The following is a 19,390-nucleotide window of genomic DNA, read 5'->3' as shown; positions in this document are numbered from 1 at the left end:
TTCAGTTCTGAACCAGCAACAAGTTTATAAGTTTCTGTTCCCAAACCAGCCTCTAGAAGGGGAAAAAGAGCCCTCCCTGCACTGATTTGGGTCAGACCCCACTGCATGAGAAACAACGACGCAGTTGTCTACCTTCTTCTGCTCTCCAGCCCCCTCCTGCCTTCACCCCCTCTGGCTGAAGAGAAATGGAAAGAGACTTCCATTAATACAGCACTGGAGTTTTGTTTACAGCTGGAGGGTTATTTAATATCAACATTTCCCCCTGCAGAAGTGTCTTCTCAACCCAATGAAGCAACTCAGCAAAGGAGAAGCTGTCCTTCAAACACAGCCAGGCACTTACAGGCTCTAAACAGACCCTGAGAGCAGTTTTCCCTGGAGAGAAGCAGTTTCCTAAAACAATTTGTTATGATAAGAGGTGAGAGCCATGATCCTGTGAGTACGAATCCCAAATGGACTCTCAGGGCCACTCACGGCTGAGGCAAAGGACCTTGGCTGCTTGGACGCACGGACACGCTGAGGTCCCATCCAAGACACCCTCACCTTCAGCTTTAAGGGACATCCTCCACATCACGGCAGAGGGAAACAGGATTTGCCATTCCCAGCTGCTCAAGATGGTTTGTCCCAAATCCCAAGATTGTTTCCATTAAAAAGTGACAACATGGAAACCCTTCCTATGGATGGATCCTTTTAATAAGCGTTTTCCTGCATCTAGTGGAGCTGAAAGTCACATCTTCTATTTCTTTTGAATGGGTTGAGATGCCCCCATGGATTGCATGACTCCAGAATCTGAAGTTTCAAGGATAAAAATCCAACAAAAGCTTTCTGGTCAGATCACGGCAGTTAAAACTGCTGGTTGTTCCAGTACCGTGGCAGAGCAGGGCTGAACTGGGAAAGGAAACCACGAAGAAGAGATATAAGTAGAAGGGGCAGGGAGCGACTGTAAAGAAAAGAACCCACATTTACGTCTGGGAGAGACCTGTAGCCAAGCGAAAGGTGTCAGTGAGCCTTTCCTTTTTTGATGGGGACATCATCAGCTTGACAGGCAGACTGGGATCAGAAAGCCCATGTGCATTATCTAGTTGAAGATGCCCCTGCTCCTTGCAGTAGAGTTGGCCTAGATGACCTTCAAAGGTCCCTTCCCACCCAAACCATTCTATGATTCTGTGATTATCGTACCTTTCAGCTACAGGAGCTGAAGATGCTTCTGCAGAAACAGGTTCTGCCCATTGTTTTTTTCTTTTCTCCCTCCTTCTCTGCCTGTTTATCTGACAGAATCAGGGGGAAAATCATCCAGGGCTCCACTATGTTAGAGATTAATGGGGCCTAGGTACGTGGTTGGCAAGGGGAGAGCAGGACAGTGCCTGTTTGAGTAGTGCCCATCACTGGGTTCATTGCTAGTGGGGATGTGGCTCCCCACTCACCTCTGATCTGAGTTAACAGAAGACATCACCTGTGTGATTCCTGATCTGCAGGAAATGGAGAAGCAGGTAAATTCCCTACACGTAGCCAGAAACACAGTTTCCAGCAAAATGTATCATTGTGCAGCTTCACAGAAATGGCTTGAGGGTGTCCCAAAATGTTTTGGGGTTTATCTGACCCATCTACGGTGGAGAAAATGGTTGGTTATTCAGTTGGCTGCCTAGACCAAGCAGCTTTCCCCCTGCAGACCTAAAGGCTCTACTTATTGACTGGGAAACATTCAACTTACAATCTGGCTGCTGCTTTTGAAAAGGCAAAGAAATCTTCTCCTTGCTCCATGAAACACTGCAGCGAGATTGTTCCCAGTACAACCCTTCCCAGGCCAAGTGTTTCACGTCAAGGCGAAGAGAACATTGCGTCCCTCCCCTGCAAAGCTCCCTCCTCTGCCTGCGGCAAGCCAAGGTCTATGGCACACACCATTGCCAACAGCCAGGAATACTCCTTTCCTTTGTCAATATGTTTTCCCCCTTTTGAAGGACAGTGGAGGTAGAAGCAGCCAAGGGACCAGCTGAGATCGTGTGCAAGAGGGACACGACGGGAAGGCTGGTCAAATCTTGGGCCTGGATCTGAGTTCAGTCTTGGCTCTGCAATAGGCTTGCCTTGAGCAAGGCTTTTCATCTTGCGACGCTGCTCTTCCCTCGAGACAAGGAGCAAAGGCTCTTCCCTGCCTCACTGGAGGTGGGCAACAAGACAACTTTCAAAGGCCACAGTCATTCATGTGGAGACAAGCGGTGGATGGAAGAAGGGTGGGTGGAAACAGGCTGGATTCCTCTAAAGCAGATTCAAACAAACTGCCTGTTTTGGGAAGGAGATGGTTCTGGGGGACTGGCCAACCTGGTTGCCTGGAAAAGCACTAACAACTCTCCAGCACACCAGAACCATCAGAGCCCAAGCCGTCAAGCCCAATGGTTGTACTAGAAATGAGCGGAGAGCCTGTCAATCCACACACTGAAGGTATACCGTGTCCCACATCCAAAAGGTACATGGGAGACAGGGATGCAAACATCCCTGAGGATGTAGGGTGCTTTTGGTCCGAGCATATGCTGGCCACCCCTTTGATAGCAATGTGGCGTCCTACAGCAACTTCTGCTGACGACATGTCAAGTTGTGCGTGAGAGAACTCCAAGGTCTGCTTTCTTTTGCTGGGATGCACACCTGATCCCACCCACCAAGGTGACCTCCCCTCTTTTACTCCTACTTACAATTCGTACACTTGTAAATATCTGAGGCTCTTCTGATAAACAGGAGATTCCTCTGCTTATCGACTGTCCAAATATTTTCTAACAAATCTTAGATTAGCAAGGAGAGCCCAGGGAATGGCCAGGATGGGGCCATCGACAGCCTGGGGTCTGCTTGGCAGGAGGCACCTGGAAATGGTCTTTCTCTCTTCTGACAAAGGAAAAACAGCTACAGCGTTATCCTCCTTGAAATATGTCCCGTCTTCAAATGGATATGAAATATGTCCCATCTTCAAAAGCAGAGGCTCTCCTTCGATGACTGCAAGGAAAGGGATGGTGGGGAAGAAAATCTAGAGGATCAGAAAAGCTTGGGATTTGCAATGCCATGATCCCACCTGGGCAGCTGTTTCTGAGTTGGGCGCAGGCAATGGATCATCTCCAACGTGCAGCTGTGTTTGGTGTACCCACAGGGGACCAGAAGCAGGTGTGCTAAGGAAGCATGCCAAGCTACAGCTCCACGGCTGAGCCATGGGAACTGGCCTTATGGCTACTGGGTAACTGGTGAACCCTGATCCTAAGCCCAGCTAGCAGAGTCTGGCCACGCTCAGACTCTCTCGGATCCCGATCTACAGTGGCCACGTCCAAAATGCTTCCCAGGACCCGCACCAGTAGATGCTTGGGTCAGACTGAGATGGTCTGTGCTCATACAGTGCCAGGGACTGTGCTAATGACTGAAGAGCATGGTCTGTTTGGTTCCCATGGCTGGCATCTGGCACTAGTTCATCATCAAGCGTGAAACAGCCTTCACGTGCTCTTGGCCCGCTCAGGCTCCTGCAGAGCAGCGGATGATGTGGCACTTAGGGACATGGTTTAGTAGAGGGCTTGGCAGTTTACAGCTGGACTTGATGATCTTAAAGGTCTTTTCCAGCCTAAATGATTCTATGATTCTATGATTCTATGACCTGAAATTCCTTAAACCTTGGGAACCCACTGGTTTGTGGTTGTGTGTCCTATTGGAGCACCTGTTTGTCTGATGGTGACTGTCTGTCTGTCTGTAGAGGTGACTACCAGCACCCAGGTGGACCAAAGCCAGGGCCAGCTGTGGGCCATGGGAAACTGGTGTTGTCTGGGATCATTACAAAGACATCAGGGAGAAGCTAGGCAGATGTATGCAGACAAGAGAGCCAAATTCTTCTCAAGAGTGGGAGAAGGCACAAGGGGACGCAGCAGAAACCACAAGCTGGGAATTAGGAAAAGCATTTTCATTAGGAGGTGGATTGAGTACCCAGAGAGGTGGGGGAATTTCCATTCCTGGGCATTTCCAAACCTCATCCAGGCAAAGCCACAGCTGACCTCAGCTTGTGCTAGTGGTTGTCCTCCTTCAAGCAGGAGGTTGGACTAGAGATCTTCCAACCTGCGTTTCCGCAACTCCAGAAAATCAAAGGTGGGTTGTTTTGTTTTTTTTTTTTCCTGGCCTGAGAAGGAAAGACATTATCCAAGCCAAATGCAAAATCCTGCTTATAGGAATACGATTAACTGTATTATTGTTATCATGTGTGTGTGTATTATGCATGTGTGTGTATATACATACATCTCTAAAAACATACATTTTTGTGCGTATCCAACCCCCTGCCCCACTTTTCCTCAGCTCATTAATTTGGACACAGGCTCTGACTCCAGTTCGGAGGTGTTACACTGATAAATACCACTCGGAGGAGTTACACCAAAATAAATGAGGCCAGATCCTGGCCTCCCTACGGGACGCCAGCCAGAGACAAACAAAAAAGGTGTTTACTACAGTTCATCGCGTTGTAAGGGGACAGTCAGTTTGTCTAACCCCTGGCCCTGCTCTTTTCCCCTTTTATTAGTTATTCTGAACGTTAAGTCAACTCAGCCCCCGAGCGGGGCGGGAGGACGGAGCGATTCTCCCGGCCGCCGATAAAGCATCTGCAAAGGTCAGCTCGCGCGGAAAACTGCAGGCCAGGCCGATAAAACGGCAGGTACCGAACTTATCAGGGCAACATATAACTTGCAGTTTTTCTAACTCAATTGATTGGACTTTTTATCTAAAATAACAGGCATTATAAGATAGGCGAAAGTCGAGATAAGGAAGAAAATTGAGTAGGTCTTGATTCAAGATCAGCTTGGGGACAGGTTCAAACTCCCACACCTGCCCCGGGGGAATCAATGAAAGTTCCTTGGCGTCGTCCGCTCGTTTTGAAACGCTGCTGAAGTTGAGTGAACTTTGAGACCGCGGCGTTTATTCTGTGATTATAATTAACCTGCTCACCCGTTGTTATTGATTTTGCGGGAAGGGAGGTGACAGAGTCTGACTGGGATGTTGGTTTAGGAATGGGAATGGTTGGGGAGGGGAGGCAGCGGGGCAAAGGGAAGGGGGTGCGAGGGGGATTTCACCCTCCTGCTTATGGTCTTGAGATCTCAGAAAACCCTCAGGGACAGATCTTCACATCCAGAGGGTCAGAGTAAATCACAGCGTCGATGATCTGCTCCATTGAAGGACCAAATGTGGAGAAAAGCCTTGGTCGTACCCAGGATCTGGGGCATCCTCCCAGCCCAGGGGAACGTGCGGAGAAGACATCCCACCCAAGCTAGCTGCCTCTCTCCTGCTCCACACCACCATGACATGTCCCAACTCCGCGTCCTTCCCAGCACCCAGGCCCCCAAGCAGCCAGCCCCAGGGGCCAGCGCTCCCTTCCCAAAACAATCTCAGACATCTGGGGGCCAAACTTGTCATTCGGAGGAGTCTTGATGTCTAGGGCTCACTGCCTCGCTGATTTTCTACAGCTCCAACGCTTCAAGCCCTGAATATTAAATAACGATGGCTCCCTGGCTTGCAAACCCAAGAGCCTGGCTTGAAACTCATAGGAGTTTAAATAAAAAATAGGAGGTTACTTTTTTTTTGTCTCTTCTAGACTTTCAGCACATAGGAATCTGGGTTTCACTGCTTTTCTCTTGTCCAGAAAAGCTGCTCCTTTCCCTTCCTGCAAAACCAGAGCCCGACGCGTGACTCCGGAAGCTGCAGCTCGAAGGAAAAGTGAGGTACACTGGGCTGGCAAGAGCCGGACCGGGTAGCTGAGAAGCAGACGAGAGAGAGAGAGATGTCTCCCAAACTGTTTGGAGATGTTTGTAGAGCCAAAGGAGACGGCCCACTCCCCCGGCCCTCGAGGCCAGAGGACAACCTGGAACGTGCTTAAATATTTTTAGGCGCAGCCACAGAGCACCGTGCAAGCAGGAGCTGTGGAAAAAAAAAATAGCAAGAACTGGCAAAATCTTGCTCCGAGGGAGCGGCATGGTCTCCTTCTCCCCCTCGCTCCGTCTCTGTCCTCGGTTTCTTCTGCTGGGCTCAGGTTTTAATCTTTAAGGGGAGTCTGACAGCAACCGGCACCCAACCCTACCCCGACACCCCGCAAAAACACCGCGCTGCAGCTGGAAGCCTGGGAACGGCTGAGCTTTAGGAAGGAGAGCAAGAGCAGGCAAGCGGCGTCCCACCGCGGGACCTCTCCTGAAATGCTCCCCCGGCAGACACCGACCTAATTCCCAAGGATTAGGAGGAAGCATTTCCAGGCAGCGATTTTGTTATCCCAGATTCAGAAGCATCCAGTACCAGTCCCTGGCAGAGACAGGAGATCGGCCCCCCTGCGTAGCTCATCCGGCTGCCCTCACCCCACCTCTGCTGCCAATAGAAAACTTACTTTTCCTTGACTTTCTATGAATTATTTTTTCCCCGTCTTTCACAAATAAAATAAGTTTCCGAGTCTCCAAGGCTGGCACGAGCCGTTCGAGCCCAGCTGGCTCCAATGAGGGACTCACCAGCTTTACAGGTCGCTACAAATAATTTTTTAAAAAGCGCAAATCCCTTCGTGCTGCAACTTATAAACCAAGTGGCCGCTTTCCAGAAAGGAGAAAGAAATGTTCCGCTGACTTTTGACCTGTACATCTCCAAATAATTTGCAGGGTGGCCTGATCCTGCAAGCCTTGCCTGGGTGAAAGAGCAGGACTGGCCTTAGAAATGCGGAGAAAACAGCAGAAGGAGGCGGGAAGGACCCAACTTTGCCCCCCGACAACCAAAGGGTGCATCCTACATTTAGGTGTCCACCTAATTAAGCCAAAAAAAACCCAAATAAAATAATCACCGGGCACTTCTCGGAAAAGAAAAAAAAATATATTTTCGCTTCCAGTTGACGCTGCCCCAAACTTGGCTTTAAAACCCAGACCTTGCCAAAACCTGAAAGCTGAAACGTTTCAGCGCTGATGGCGGGGTCAGATCTGCGTCCAGCTTGGAAAATCTCTGCCCAGAACCTTCTTTCCTAGAAAACCCAGAGCCTGCCCGCCTGTGCTTTTTTTTTTTTTGTTTTGTTTTGGGGGATGAGAAAATCCAGCTCCAGCGTGTCGTACGGAAAAAGAAATCGGCACGGAGCGCCTGGTGCGTCTAAAGGGGTGCGATCGCACGGGGAATGCTGCAAACTCAAGCAACTACCAAGAAAAAAAAAAAAAACAACCTCAATTTCTGCCGTACGAGACCCTACGACGGCAGAAACGCGGGCGTTTTTTTTTCAAAAGAGCCTTTAATACCTCTCGTCCCAGCCGCTGCGGAGGCAACGATGATCGAATTATTTTCAAGCGCTGTCACGCACGCGTAAGCGCCCGTGCGGAAAGACCTCACTGCTCAGGCACGGCAGATAATTGGGTTTAATTTGTCATTACGGATGTATTTACAGCTTGGAGAGGTCAGCGTGACCGATGATGTGGGGAAGGCTTGTAAAGGCCGGAGTGATTTTAATATTTTGCCGTAATGCGGGGCGTTGTCGTAGCCAGCTGCAAGGTTTTTGCCCCACAAAGGGTTTTTTTTTTCCCCTTCAAAATGGAAAAAAAAACCTCAATCCAACCTTATAATGAAATTTGCTTTTAGAATTCGGGTTGATTTTGGAGGCGAAGAGCACGTTCTCACGTATTTCCTTGGTTATTTAAGCAGCATTTCACACTCGCCCACCAAAAGCGTATTTACACCTCCCTGCCAGACAGCAGCGTGAATTCGGGACCTGTCTACAAGGGGAATATTTGACATTTCCAGCCTCCCTTTCTGCAATCCTTCAGGCACAATCACACTCATTCCCCCCCCCCCCAAAAAAAAAAAAAAAAAAAAAGCAAGCTGTACCCAGAACAACCCAACCTTGCCGTGATGACCGAGGGGTTTTGGCAGCGTAACCGCGTTCTTTGGGGATCGCAAGGCGGGGGGGGGGGAAATCTGCGTTTCTGACTCTGCCCTCCCAGCGTGAGCAAAACCGGCCGCGGTCAAAGCTCTTGACGCAGATCCTGGTTTCGCAGGCGGCGGCGAGCCCCAAATGGGAAGCAGACGCTTCGTTAAGTCTTTTTTTTAATAAGGATGCAAAAGCCTCGCAGGACCCGAGATGTTCAGCGGCATCCCCCGCAACCTTCCTCTGCCCCGTGCCCCCCGGGAGCATCGCCGAGCAGGGGGGTGATTCCCAAATATCCCATTTCTGCACCTCCTTTTCAGGAAGGAAAGAGGAAGGAGGGAAGGACGCACCAGGTTGACGTGCGGGGCAGGGAATTTAGGAACAAAACCTCCAAAAAAGAGGTTTATTATATTTGCATCCCTTTTCCCTACGCCTGCGAAGCTCTGCAGGGCTCGAGGACCAAAAATTTCAGCCCTGTGCCGATGAGAAACAAGGTCCCTGCAGGTTTCAGGATTACATTATCCGTATTTTTTTTTTAATTGGATTTTCCTTAAAATTGCATTTTTCCACCTGTATTTTAAGAGCCCCTCCCCAGCAGCAACAGGCAGCTGACCTTCAGGCACTAAAGCTTGCTCACCTCACTGCACTGGTGCTTTTTCACCCAGTTTGGGATTTTTTTTTTTTTGTTGGTGTTTTTTTTTTTCCAAGGCATCTTTAATTTTTCAGACTGAGGTGGTTTGCCCGTTCAAAATACCTGGCTGCATTTGGGATAACCAGTTTTGGGGAGCCCCTCTCTGCCTGCCGAGCCGTGGTTTCCCCATCTCCAGGAGAGCACGGAGGTGGCAGGATTGGGCCCAATTTCCTTTGGGAAACACCGCCCCATAAACACTCATCTGTTCCCAAGGATTTCACCTCTTTTCCCCCCACATTGGTGGAAATAAATGCGCAGAGAGGCTGTATCCTAAAAAAAAAATATTGCAGTTATAGTTACAGGGATAAAGACACGTACGCGAGTGCGTGTGTGGGGGAGCAAAATAATTAATCCCGGCTTAATAAAGTCTTGGATTCAGGGCCACTATCCACTGCCTTAAGTTTCAGTGCTTTACAAAAATTCATGAGCATTTGTAGTGTATTATATACTACTCTATGCAATATATGCATTTTATTTGGTAGCAAAGTGCAATTTTCAATGAAGGAATTGAATTATTAATGAAAGTGATATAATGCCCATGACGGTGATATTTTAATTTTTATTGTTGCTTTATTTATAATTTAAAATACACTGTCTGGAGGCTTGGGGGCTAAAAACAGTTGTGTGTTTGAGCTCGATCTTGTATGCCCTCATTCCATGGGTTTCATCCCAAATCCCAGACTGACCGGTGACAATTAAATTAGGCGGGAGAGGAGAAGGCGGCTTGAAACCCGCCGAGGCGAACAAAGCCCCGGGGCCAACCTTCCCCGCCCGCAGAGCCGAGGTGAGAAATGCAGACGGGGGATGTCGGGGTCTCGTGCAAAATGCAGACACGTCCTATGGTCCCATCTCTCCATCCTATGGTCCCATCCCTCATCCTTTGGTTCCATCCCTCCATCCTACGGTCCCATCCCTCCATCCTACGGACCCGTCCCTCCATCCTACGGTCCCATCCCTCCCAGGGCAGGGACAGCAGAGATGCTGGGCTCCCCTCGCCGCCCGCTGCCCCGCGGGGAGTCCTTAGGTGCCTGGGGAAGGTCAGGGGCTGCTGGTAGGTTGTAAGAAATTCCGATGAGTCACTGGAAATGTTGGCCCCGGGGATGCTACAGGGCAAATCTCTTAGCATCCCCATGGGAAAGCTTAAGATCTGGTTCGCAATCTCTCCCCCACCAGCAGCAGAGAAGACATTTTCTAACCCAGCGTCTGCTCCAGGCTTTGATCTTCCCAGGTGCTGCTGCTCTCGAATTGAGGAGCCCTGATTTCGACTTTGGAAAAACAAAATGCAACGCGCCCGTCAGAAATTCCCACAGCCCCTCGCCCCAATTGACTCCCAACCTCCTCGATGCTGCTGGTGCAGGAAAAGAAAAATCCTGATGATTTTTTTTTTTTTTTTTTGCAAAAAGGAGAATTGTAAGGGCGTGGGGATGGCAAACCAGGATCTGGCCCTCCATCCCCAGCCTGGAAACATCCAGGAGGCAGCGAGCGGCAGCGGGGTGGATGCGCTCGGGCTCCCGTGCCGCCCTCCATCCCTGCTCCCCTCCGCCTGGGGAAGGGGGAAAGGGGCAAGCTGCTAATTTTGGGACAGATTTCGAGAGGTTGTTGGCACTGGCAGGGAAGTCTCCTGACAGGGGGCTTTGCAGCCGGTCCTTTTCCATGCCTCATTAAGTCGGGAATTCGCCTAACGCCATTCCAGGCAATGCCTGGAGCAAGTTCACGGCCTCGGCCGCAGGGTCTGATTTTGCCCTTCAGGGTAACGAAATCATTCGCCAAACTTACCCTGAAAAGCCCAAATTTGGCATTTTGAACTCACAGCCAGGGCAGTTTTTCCAAGAGGCCCATGTGATTTGTGCACCCGTCCTTCCCGGTGCTTTATGCCACGGACACGCACTGGCACATTTTAACCCAGGCCAAAATTCCTCTTATTAGAAAACAGCAAATAAGATCTTTTTTTTTTTTTTTTTAGTAGAAATAAAGATCTTACTGACTTTTTTTTTTTTCAGTTTTCTATCATCTTTGTATACGGTTTCACTGAACTTCTTTCCCCAGCGCATTGCTTTACAGCGGGGAGAAAATGCCCAGTTCCGCAGGCTGCGTATCTGTGCCTGCATATCCAGCTACACCTGCACAGACTTGGTCTTCATTATTAAAAAATGATAATAATTGATCTTCTAACGATCCCAAGGGGTGCTGTCCAATTAGTACTATCCAAAAGTGATGGTTCTCCAGGGAGAAAAATCCCTGGAGGGAAATGAGAAGGCTGCAAAAATTCCTTGATTTAATACAGCCCGGTGCGAAGGATTGCGTTTCCACCTTGAAATTCCTCATCGTGCAGAGAATAAAAATATCTTTAGTCCTAGGGGAAGGCAAAGGAAGGAGTCTGGGCTCCGCCGTGCCAGGAACCGCTCGGATGCTATCCGGGCTCGGATGTTTTATTAAAGTGGGTCTGTGATGGGTACAGTCCACAACGGCGTTTCCCCCCCCCCAAAATCTTTCAGTGCCCTCAGTTTTTCAGCCCATCAAGGCTTTTCACCTTTGCTCGTGAAACAAAAATCCCTTCTCCCCGCTCAGAAACCACCAGCCAGCCTTTACGTGCTTGGAAGAACCCCCCGGATACCAGCAGCCTGTGCAGAGCATCGAGAAGGGACCCGGCTGGGAGCAGCCCAGCAGTGGCGGCGTCCGGATTCGGGGAGAAGAGGGAAAGAAAGGGTCAGGTCTGGACCTTAAACTATTTGCCAGGGGAGCTGCCTTCCGAAAAAAAATCCCCGCAACCATTTTAATCCTGAATTTAAAACTCGCCAGCTTTCCAGCAGTTTTTATTTGAGGCAATGTTGGTTGTTTTTTTTTTTTACCATAAACCCAACATTTTTTATTTAAAGCCAAGTGCTGTTTCCACATTCAAGGCAGAGGTGTAATTAGACCCAGGCTAATAAATCCCCTGGTTTTGGCAACACGGGAGGCGACAGCGTGAATCCAGCACCCGAATCAGGACCTGGTGATGGAAGGGGGTCCCGGCTCCTTCCTCCTTCGTTAGCGACCGCTAACGTTTTCTGGGCTGGCTCAAGGCATCCCAGCTTCCCGGTGCTATTTAAGAGCCCTGATAAAAAGCACTTTTTTGTCACCAAAAGGCCAGCTCTGGCTGCGAGACCTGCAACGCAAACCGCTGCCTAACGCGGGGCTTGAAATGCCAAAGTCACTTCGCTCCGGCACCTTAAAAGCTGCCGGGTATTTCTGCTACTACAGTTCTTCATTTGCATTATTTTAGCTTTAAGTTATTTTTATTACTAAGAGCCTTTTTGAGACCATTGCAAAAAGGTGATTTTTTTTTTTTTTTCCCCCAAGGAAGAGATGGCACGGTAGTCAAATATGAATGCAAGTATGTCCTTGTTGATAATAGTCAATTATTATTTCATTATTTTATTCATCCTGCTTTTTTCCCCTATGCTTTCTACCTTCTCAGGGCTTCCCAAAAACATTGCCTGGTTGGCCAAAACTTTCTCCTTAAAGATAATCTGTTCCCATTTTAAGGAATTTCATAGCGCCCAAAGCAAAGCAGAAGGATTCGCCGATGCCCAACTTTCCTTTCTTTCACGTCTTAAAATAATGCTCAAGATAAAGCAAGGCTTGCTAGACACGATGGAAAAATTACCCTCCAAAATCCAGGTTAAAGAACGCAATCTTAAAACGCATCCGCAGACAAATTTCCCTCATTTTCTTTGTTAACGCTGACCTCGAAGCCGACAGAAATGCCTTCATGGAAGAAGGCGGGGAGGAATAAAAGAGTTTATGAAACCGTGATGCGTTTCTCTCCCACTTTCTCCCTCTTCTGCCATACGAAATACAAAAGCAATAGATTTTAAAGCATTCGGGCCGATTTCTGGTCGTAGGACGCAGGGGCGCTTAATGAAACGCAAAGCTCCGAAATCGGGATCGGCACAAGAGATCGGGCCTGAGGTTTTTCGGGGCAAGGAGACACTGGAATACAGGGCTGGGCCGCTCAATGTGCCTGTGAGTCCCCCAAAAAGCGTAATAATAAATGCAGACTCATTTCTTTTTCACCTCCTCCATCGTCTTTCCCCCCTCAGCACCAAATTTCCCTTCACTTTCACTTTTTCTAGCCCAATAGACCTTTCAAAAAATAATAATAATAAAAAAAAGACGTAATATGGAACAGCCCAAAGTGAAGATCTGGGATTCACAGGCTAAATTTTTACTTCCTCATTTTCAAGAAAAAAATTCCCCATTTTCCACCTAAAGGAAGCCGGGGAAGGGGCTGCCTGCTCGGCCAGGGAGCATTGTGGTCCTAGACCCCGCCGTCGTCCCCATGGCACCCCCTCAATCTCTCTTCGGGGACACAGCAGGCCCTTGGCGTGCCGTTTCGGGCCTACCTTAAGTGATATTTATTTTTTTGGAAACTGTGGTCCTGGAGGATATTTTCAAACAGCAGGTTTTGCAGAGAAAGTACATGTGCAAGGGGGGCAACCACAGCATCATGGGGAACCCCCCCCCCCCCATGTTTTGCTACCAGAACATGCCAAATTTCTCCCTCCTCTCCCTACCCAAAATGGGGTGGGTGCACAAAAAAAAAATGAAGCAGGATGAAACCCTCCCTCCCTTATCCGAACCCTGGCCCGTGCTCACCTATGTTGGCGTGCCGGGCGGCGGCGGGCGTCCCTCGGCTCTGCAGGTTGTGGAGCATGGGGCTGTCAAAGGGTGAAGAAGTCCAAGTGGTGGCCATTTCGGGGCTCATGTAGGCCGGGTAAGGGCTGGAATAGGAGCTGCCGAAACCCCGGCTGTATTGCTCCCTCCCGTTAGCCGAAAGGTTCAAGGAGCTGCTGTAAGCCGCCGCGGCTTCCCGGGAAGAGGTGGCAGGGATAGGGGTGCTGGTGGAGAAGGAGAAGCGAGGTGACACGGGAGGGTGAGAAGATCCGGGGTTGTAAGCGACGCTTTCGGCTCCGGGTTGAGTCCAGATGGAGTGGCTGGAGACGGGGCTGCCTTGCTGGGAAGAGGCGCTGCTCTGGAGGTAAGGCAGGCTGGGGAGCATGGAGGTGACCCTCGTGGTGGGCACGTAGACGGGGGACGCTGCGGCCGCGCTGTGCATGAAGCCACCTGCCCCCTCGTACGCCGGAGGGCCGGGGTTAGCTGCCATGGCTAAACTCTGGTACATCTCGCGACGGGACCCCCCAAACCCCAGCTGGATCCCCGGCCACAATCCGGAGAGATGGGGAGAGGGTAAAAAACCCCGAGCTCCACTTTCCCCCTTCGGCGAGCGACGGGCCGGAGCGATCTCCCGTGGGCGCAACCTTCCAGCCAAAACCAAAACACCACCAGCGTCTACAATTTTCCTCCAACCCCCCCCGCCTTTCCCCACCACCCACCTTCCCCACCTTCAGCAGGTCCGGCTGCCGCTTCCACACCCCACGCAAAGAAGTCCAGGTCTCTCCAGAGGAGAAATTTTAGCTCCCGCCTGGATTTAGCTTCTCCCACCGGGCTCCATCCATCACCTCCCGCCCCCCCCACACACCCCTTCACGATGGGGTTGGGCTGCTTAAAACCTTCGGTCAGTCTCCACCCCGTCTTTCCTTCTCGCCCCCCCCCCCGCAACCTCCACCACCACCTCCCGCCCCGTCCAACAACACCTCGGGGGGATGCGGGAGGAGGAGGAGGAGATGATTTGGTTAGAGTAGTTCTGTGGGGGGAGAGGTGAAAAGAGTTGAGGGGGGAGACACCCTGGAAGGTGAGAGACAGCGATGCTCTCTCCTAAAGCCCGGAGGGGAAAAAAAAAAAAAAAAGGAAAAAAAAAAAAGGAAAAAAAACCCCAAACCAAAACCTTTGTCCCGCAGGTAGGACCGGTGCTTTAAAAGTTGCTAATGGCCCCCGAGCCGGCGTTTGATGTGGGGCTGGGGGGGTGGGGGGGCGAGCCGGAGGCTGGAGCTGAGGGGGGGATTCAATTAGGCAGACGGGGAGGAGGAGGAGGAGGAGAAAGGCTGGCTTGACCCGCCCGCGCCCCACGCGTGTCCGCACCCCACTAATGCTGGCCACGCGTGGAGGGGTGCTTAAAAGAGGATGGGGGGGGGGCTTAACCGCATCACCGCTGCCCGGACCCACTTGCATGTGGGGAGCGGGGACCCACTTGCGAGTGACGGCGTGTGGGGGGCAGACCCCTGGCAGCACCCCCCAAATTCTCCCCTCGCGGGTGTTTTTAATCCCCGCCGCCCACTTCTTCCCGCGTGGGGAGCTGCGAGAAGCTGGAAGCACAGTGGGCTGACCCCAGTAAGGACCGGGCATGCCGTGGGGCCGGATGGCAGGGCATTTCCCAGAGCCGTGGGGCAGGGTGGGCACCACGGGTGGTTTTTTTGCTCCCCAGTGTGGATTCAGTTTCCGATTTGGGCTCCTTGGGGTGGGTTTGGGGCGGAAGGGCTGGTTTTCGGGCACGGCGCAGGCCGTGGGATGCCATTACGGCCTTGCATGTGGATTGCAATGGTGAGACCCCACAGAAAAAAAAAAAAAAAACAAAACACGTGTGGACGGGGGGGGCAGGGTGAAATCCCCCTCCCCAGGAGGGTCTGGGAGCGGGGTGAAACCATCCCAGCCGCTTGTTTTCTCCGCAAATCATGGGAGCGATCCCAGAAAACCATCGCGTACCCAGGGAACGGCTGGATGCGGGGGGAATTACGGCCGGAGAAATAACTCTTGGGACTGGTTGAGGTTTAACTGGCAAATTCCCCAGGCTGGACCCCCTCCGCTGGGCTGAATTTAGCAGCAGAAGAGATAACCGGGAGATAAGGACGGATACCGGGCAGAACAGCGGGAGACCAGCGAGCGGCCGAGGGAAGGGGGAGAAGCCGGAGGCAGCGTTGGGAAGGGGTAAGGATGGAAGCGAGCTGGGAAAAAAAATAAAAAAGGATTGAAGGGAGCTCTGCTTCACCCCAAAACCCACGGGATGGGGGAATGGTGGGGTTCGGGTGCGTGTAACCGGCCTAGAGCATTTCCACAGGATTTTCCCAAAAAGGAGCAGGATCCACAGGTGGGGAAGAAGGAGTGAATTCCCCTCCTGGCTTAAAAATAGTGAGAGTGATAATTTAAAAAAAAAAAAAAAATCAGCTCAAAAAAAGCAAAATTGAGTCCGTTTTCAAGCCCGAGGGGACAATAGGAGGAAGCTTTCAGGGCAGGCCCGTGGATCCCGGCGTGACAGCGAGGAAGAGGAGCGAGGGGACAGAGCAGCGCTACCCACCTTGGTGCTGGGGGGGGGGCAAGGGGTGGAAGGGGCCGCGACCGTGGGGCAGGACACCCCCTTGCCGTGGGGCAGGCGGAGGGCGGCTTCTGCGTCTCAGGGGGGGTTTAGGGGCAACAGGCCTCTGTTTGACCCCCCCCCAACCCCCCCAGCTTTGCTCCCCAGTAAGGCTAGATTCCCCAGTCCCACTCGCTGACTGGTTTGCCCACGTCACGTGGAAGTGGGCGGCGATGGGAGGAAAGAGGTTGGGGAGGGTAAAGGGTTGGGGGGGGGCGAGGGGGGGTGATATCTGTTGCACCATCAGCCGGGCGCCAAGTTTCCTTGCTGTGGAAAAAAAAAAAAAAAAAAAAGAAAAGGAATAAAATACTAAAATTAATCTGCCACTTCGGGCACGGCCCCACGCTGCAGGCAAAGTCCAGACGGGCAGCCCTGCCCCACACCTCCCCACGCACCCGCAGGGACACCCGTGCCCCAGAAAAAATACGGGGTGTTTGCTGGGTGTTTGCCCCAAATCCCTCACGGTCCACGGCCTCTCTCCCCTGCACCCCAGCCTGATTTAGGGTGCCCACCTCCAAACTGGACACCCATCCCTTGCCCTCCCCCCGCCCCCCCCGTGCATCGCACAGGCTGCAGGGTCTCAAGGTGAAGGGTCCAGGGACCTGCACCCCACTGCGACGTGGGGTCCCCATTGGGCGCCGAGCCCACGAGTGGGCTCGGCTCCCCCCTCCCCCCCCCTCTTCCAGGGGATCATTTCACCCTGGGGTGCTTCCAGCTTGTGAAAACCACTGGGGGAGGGGGTGGGGGGTGGTCCTCAGGGTCCCGGGAATAACGCTCACACCCTTAATATTCCCTACACCTCAGCTCCAGGGTTCCCTTTGGAAATTTGGGGGTCTTACCCACCTTGGGGGTGGGGGGGGGTGGCAGTGGCTTTTTGGTCTTGGAAATAAAAAATTCTCTGAGGAAATGAAAAATCTCTGGCTCCCTCCGTGGCAGAGGGAGCAGGAAAATAAAAAAAAAAAAAAGAAGGGGGAAAGAAAGCGATTTATTGTAGAAGGAGCCACCCGCAGCCCCCCTGTTACTCTGGGGGGTGGGGGGGGGTACAGGGATTCTGTGGCTGGGAAACCCCAAAAAGGGGGGCCGTGTGTGCACCTCGGAGGCTAAAAAGGGAGATAGAGCTAAATCCGGGCAAAGACGCAGATACAGGCACCGAGGCGGTTGTAGGCGCGAATAGAAATCAAATTACAGCTCCGTAAATCCAGCACGGAGAAATCCAGGCAATAGTGCAGGTATTTATACTTTAAGGACACGGGGGAAATATGTATGTGATGATAAATGTATAATAAAAATATAATTATGCAGAGAAAAAAGGGAGAATTAAATATATCGATGTCTTTTTTTTTCTTTTTTTTTTTTTTACTTTTTCCCTTCCCCAAAGCAGCTGCCTATCCAGATGTGCAGGGTTTTGGACACGCATCTCCCTCTCCACGCCTTGAAAAATCCCTGGTGATTTTCTCTACCAAAGCAGCGCTTTGCTGAAGCTTCGTTGAATTCCTACTGAATCTCAGCGCTTTCCTAAAAAAAAAAAAACCAAAACCCAAAAAACCAAAAAACACAAACAAACCCAAACAACCAAAAAAAAAAAACCTCAAGCAAAAATTCCAATTATAACCGGTTTAAAGACCCGCAGAAAAGATTTCAAGGACCTGTCTTGGCTTTGCCTCTTCCAGGAAAAAAAAAAAACCAAAAGCACTAAAAAAAAAAAATCTCGTGGATTTTTCACCCCCAAAATGGCCGGATTCAGCCTCTTTCAGCGGGGAAATACCGGTCCTTAGTGCCGAGCATCGCGTCTCGGGTGGGTGCGAGCACCCCAAAAAAAAAAATGCCTTGAGGAGCTGAGCCCCGGCCTGGCGCAAACGAAGAGCCGAGAGGGAGAGGATGGATTTCGGACACTTTTTAGCCCGAAAAAAAAAAAAAAAGCGGAGGATGGAACAGAGCAGAGCGCAGCCAGAAGAGAGAAAAAAAAAAAAATCACTGCTCTGCACTCGGAGGAGGTTTTTTTTTTTTTTTTTTCCCTGCGATTACAGCGCTTAACGAAATCTGGCTGAAAATAACCCTGCGGAACAAACTTCGGCTTTTCCACTCTCCTTTCCAGCCCCTTCTTCGCCCCCAGGGAGGAAATAAATCGATGCGATGCCTTTTTCTTTCTTTTTTTTTTTTTTTCGCCTCCTGCATCGAAGTTAATTCCGCGGCGGTTTTAGAGTTAAAGCTCCGGGTGTTGATAGATGCACTCGCGAGTTGCAGTGACTAAAAATAATAATAAAAAAAAAAATAGGAACTAGAGCTGAGGAGAGAGAGAGAGGGGGAAAATTTATTTAAAATTTCTCCGCGGGACTGTGCTGAAAATTGAATTTTTAAAGAGTCACAAAAAAAAACGTTAAAAAAAATGGAAAAAAATCAGCAGGCAAGTGCGGGTTTAGCAGAGTAAAAGGGATAAACGCCGCCGGCGGCTGCTGTGCCAAGGATGTATGGGGCTTTTTGAACTATTTTTTTTTTTTTTAATATTTTATTTATCCCATGCCGGGGCTGGCAGCCTGGGAGGGGTCGGTGTTTTGGGGGGGTTTCTGGGCTGCGCGAGGGCATTGGCCGCCCCGAGGGCGACACGGAGAGGGGAGACCCCCAAGCATCCAACCCCGGTGGAGGGGGCCGCTCCCCCTCTCCGGGGACTAATCCTGCTCTGCCCCCCCCCGCCACAATTAGCCTTGCACCCCTGCCCAAGGACACATTTTGGGGTGTCCCGGCCCAAGGAAACCCCACAGCTCTGTGTGTGTTGGGGGGAACCAGTGAGAAAACTGCCCCTCCAACCACGGGAAGTGTCAGAGCTGGGGGGGCCCCTGCTTTGGCTACCACCACCCTCCCGTCCCCCCACCATGGCTTATCAGAATCTCTTGTCGCACTTTCAGAGACACTTTCCTAAACAAACGTCACATCTGTTTACAGGATGACAGCGGTCCTAAAATGCCACCACCCCCCAGAATTACATTCCCCCCCCCCCCCCACTAAAGGCCAGGTAGAACTGCTTGGGAGCAGGGTGTCCAAAACGCATCACAACTCAGTGATGCTCCAGGGGCCTTGTCAAATCCTTTTTGGCTCCCCCCTCTGCTCCCAAATATTATATTATTGCTTTTTATTTTTTCCTTTCTTTTTTATTTTCCTTCTTTTTTTTTTTTTTTCCCCAATGGAAATAAATACAAATGAATTCCCCAAGGACAAAGCCATGGGTGCGGAGGTGCGTGGAGCAGTGCGTGGTGCTCTGAGGCAGCAGGAGGGGAGAGAGGCTGAGCGCTGAGGGTCAGTGCCGGGGTGATTTGGGGAGAGTTGGGATCTGACACTCACCCAGAACCGGCATCTTTAGGGAAAGAGGGAATACAGGATGCAAATATTAGTGCCCTTTCATGATGCCACCCGTGTCTGTGCCACTGCGTGCGTGTGGCAGACACAAAAGTGTCCCAGGGTGGGCACTGAAAATAGAGTACGGGGCAGCATCCTGTGCTCCTGTTCAGCTTTACTGCCAAAACCAGCCTAAAGTCTCAGGACT

The 19,390-nt window shown here is 51.1% G+C and overlaps 1 protein-coding gene and 1 long non-coding RNA gene across 3 annotated transcripts in view; one reads left to right on the top strand and one right to left on the bottom strand.

The window, feature by feature from the left end:
* The window catches only part of GATA4 (GATA binding protein 4), a 30,310-nt gene extending 16,438 nt beyond the window's left edge, over positions 1–13,872 (bottom strand). Inside the window, exon 1 of the mRNA XM_010123012.2 lies at positions 13,203–13,872. Within this exon, the coding sequence (XP_010121314.2) occupies positions 13,203–13,728 (526 nt within the window). The 5' untranslated portion in view covers positions 13,729–13,872. The remainder of the gene's footprint in view (positions 1–13,202) is intronic.
* Positions 13,463–17,994, top strand: LOC147601156 (uncharacterized). 2 transcript variants are annotated; one of them, XR_015258192.1, is made up of 3 exons: positions 13,463–13,584; positions 15,292–15,428; positions 17,234–17,994. It is a non-coding gene; the product is annotated as an uncharacterized LOC147601156 (long non-coding RNA). The 2 variants fall into 2 exon arrangements; XR_015258193.1 differs by lacking the exon at positions 13,463–13,584 and adding an exon at positions 14,282–14,404.
* Positions 17,995–19,390: the final 1,396 nt, after the last annotated feature.

This window comes from Chlamydotis macqueenii, chromosome 3 (assembly GCF_036417535.1).
Source record: "Chlamydotis macqueenii isolate bChlMac1 chromosome 3, bChlMac1.mat, whole genome shotgun sequence".
Lineage (NCBI taxonomy): Eukaryota > Metazoa > Chordata > Aves > Otidiformes > Otididae > Chlamydotis > Chlamydotis macqueenii.
This window is presented reverse-complemented; position numbering and strand designations above follow the sequence as displayed.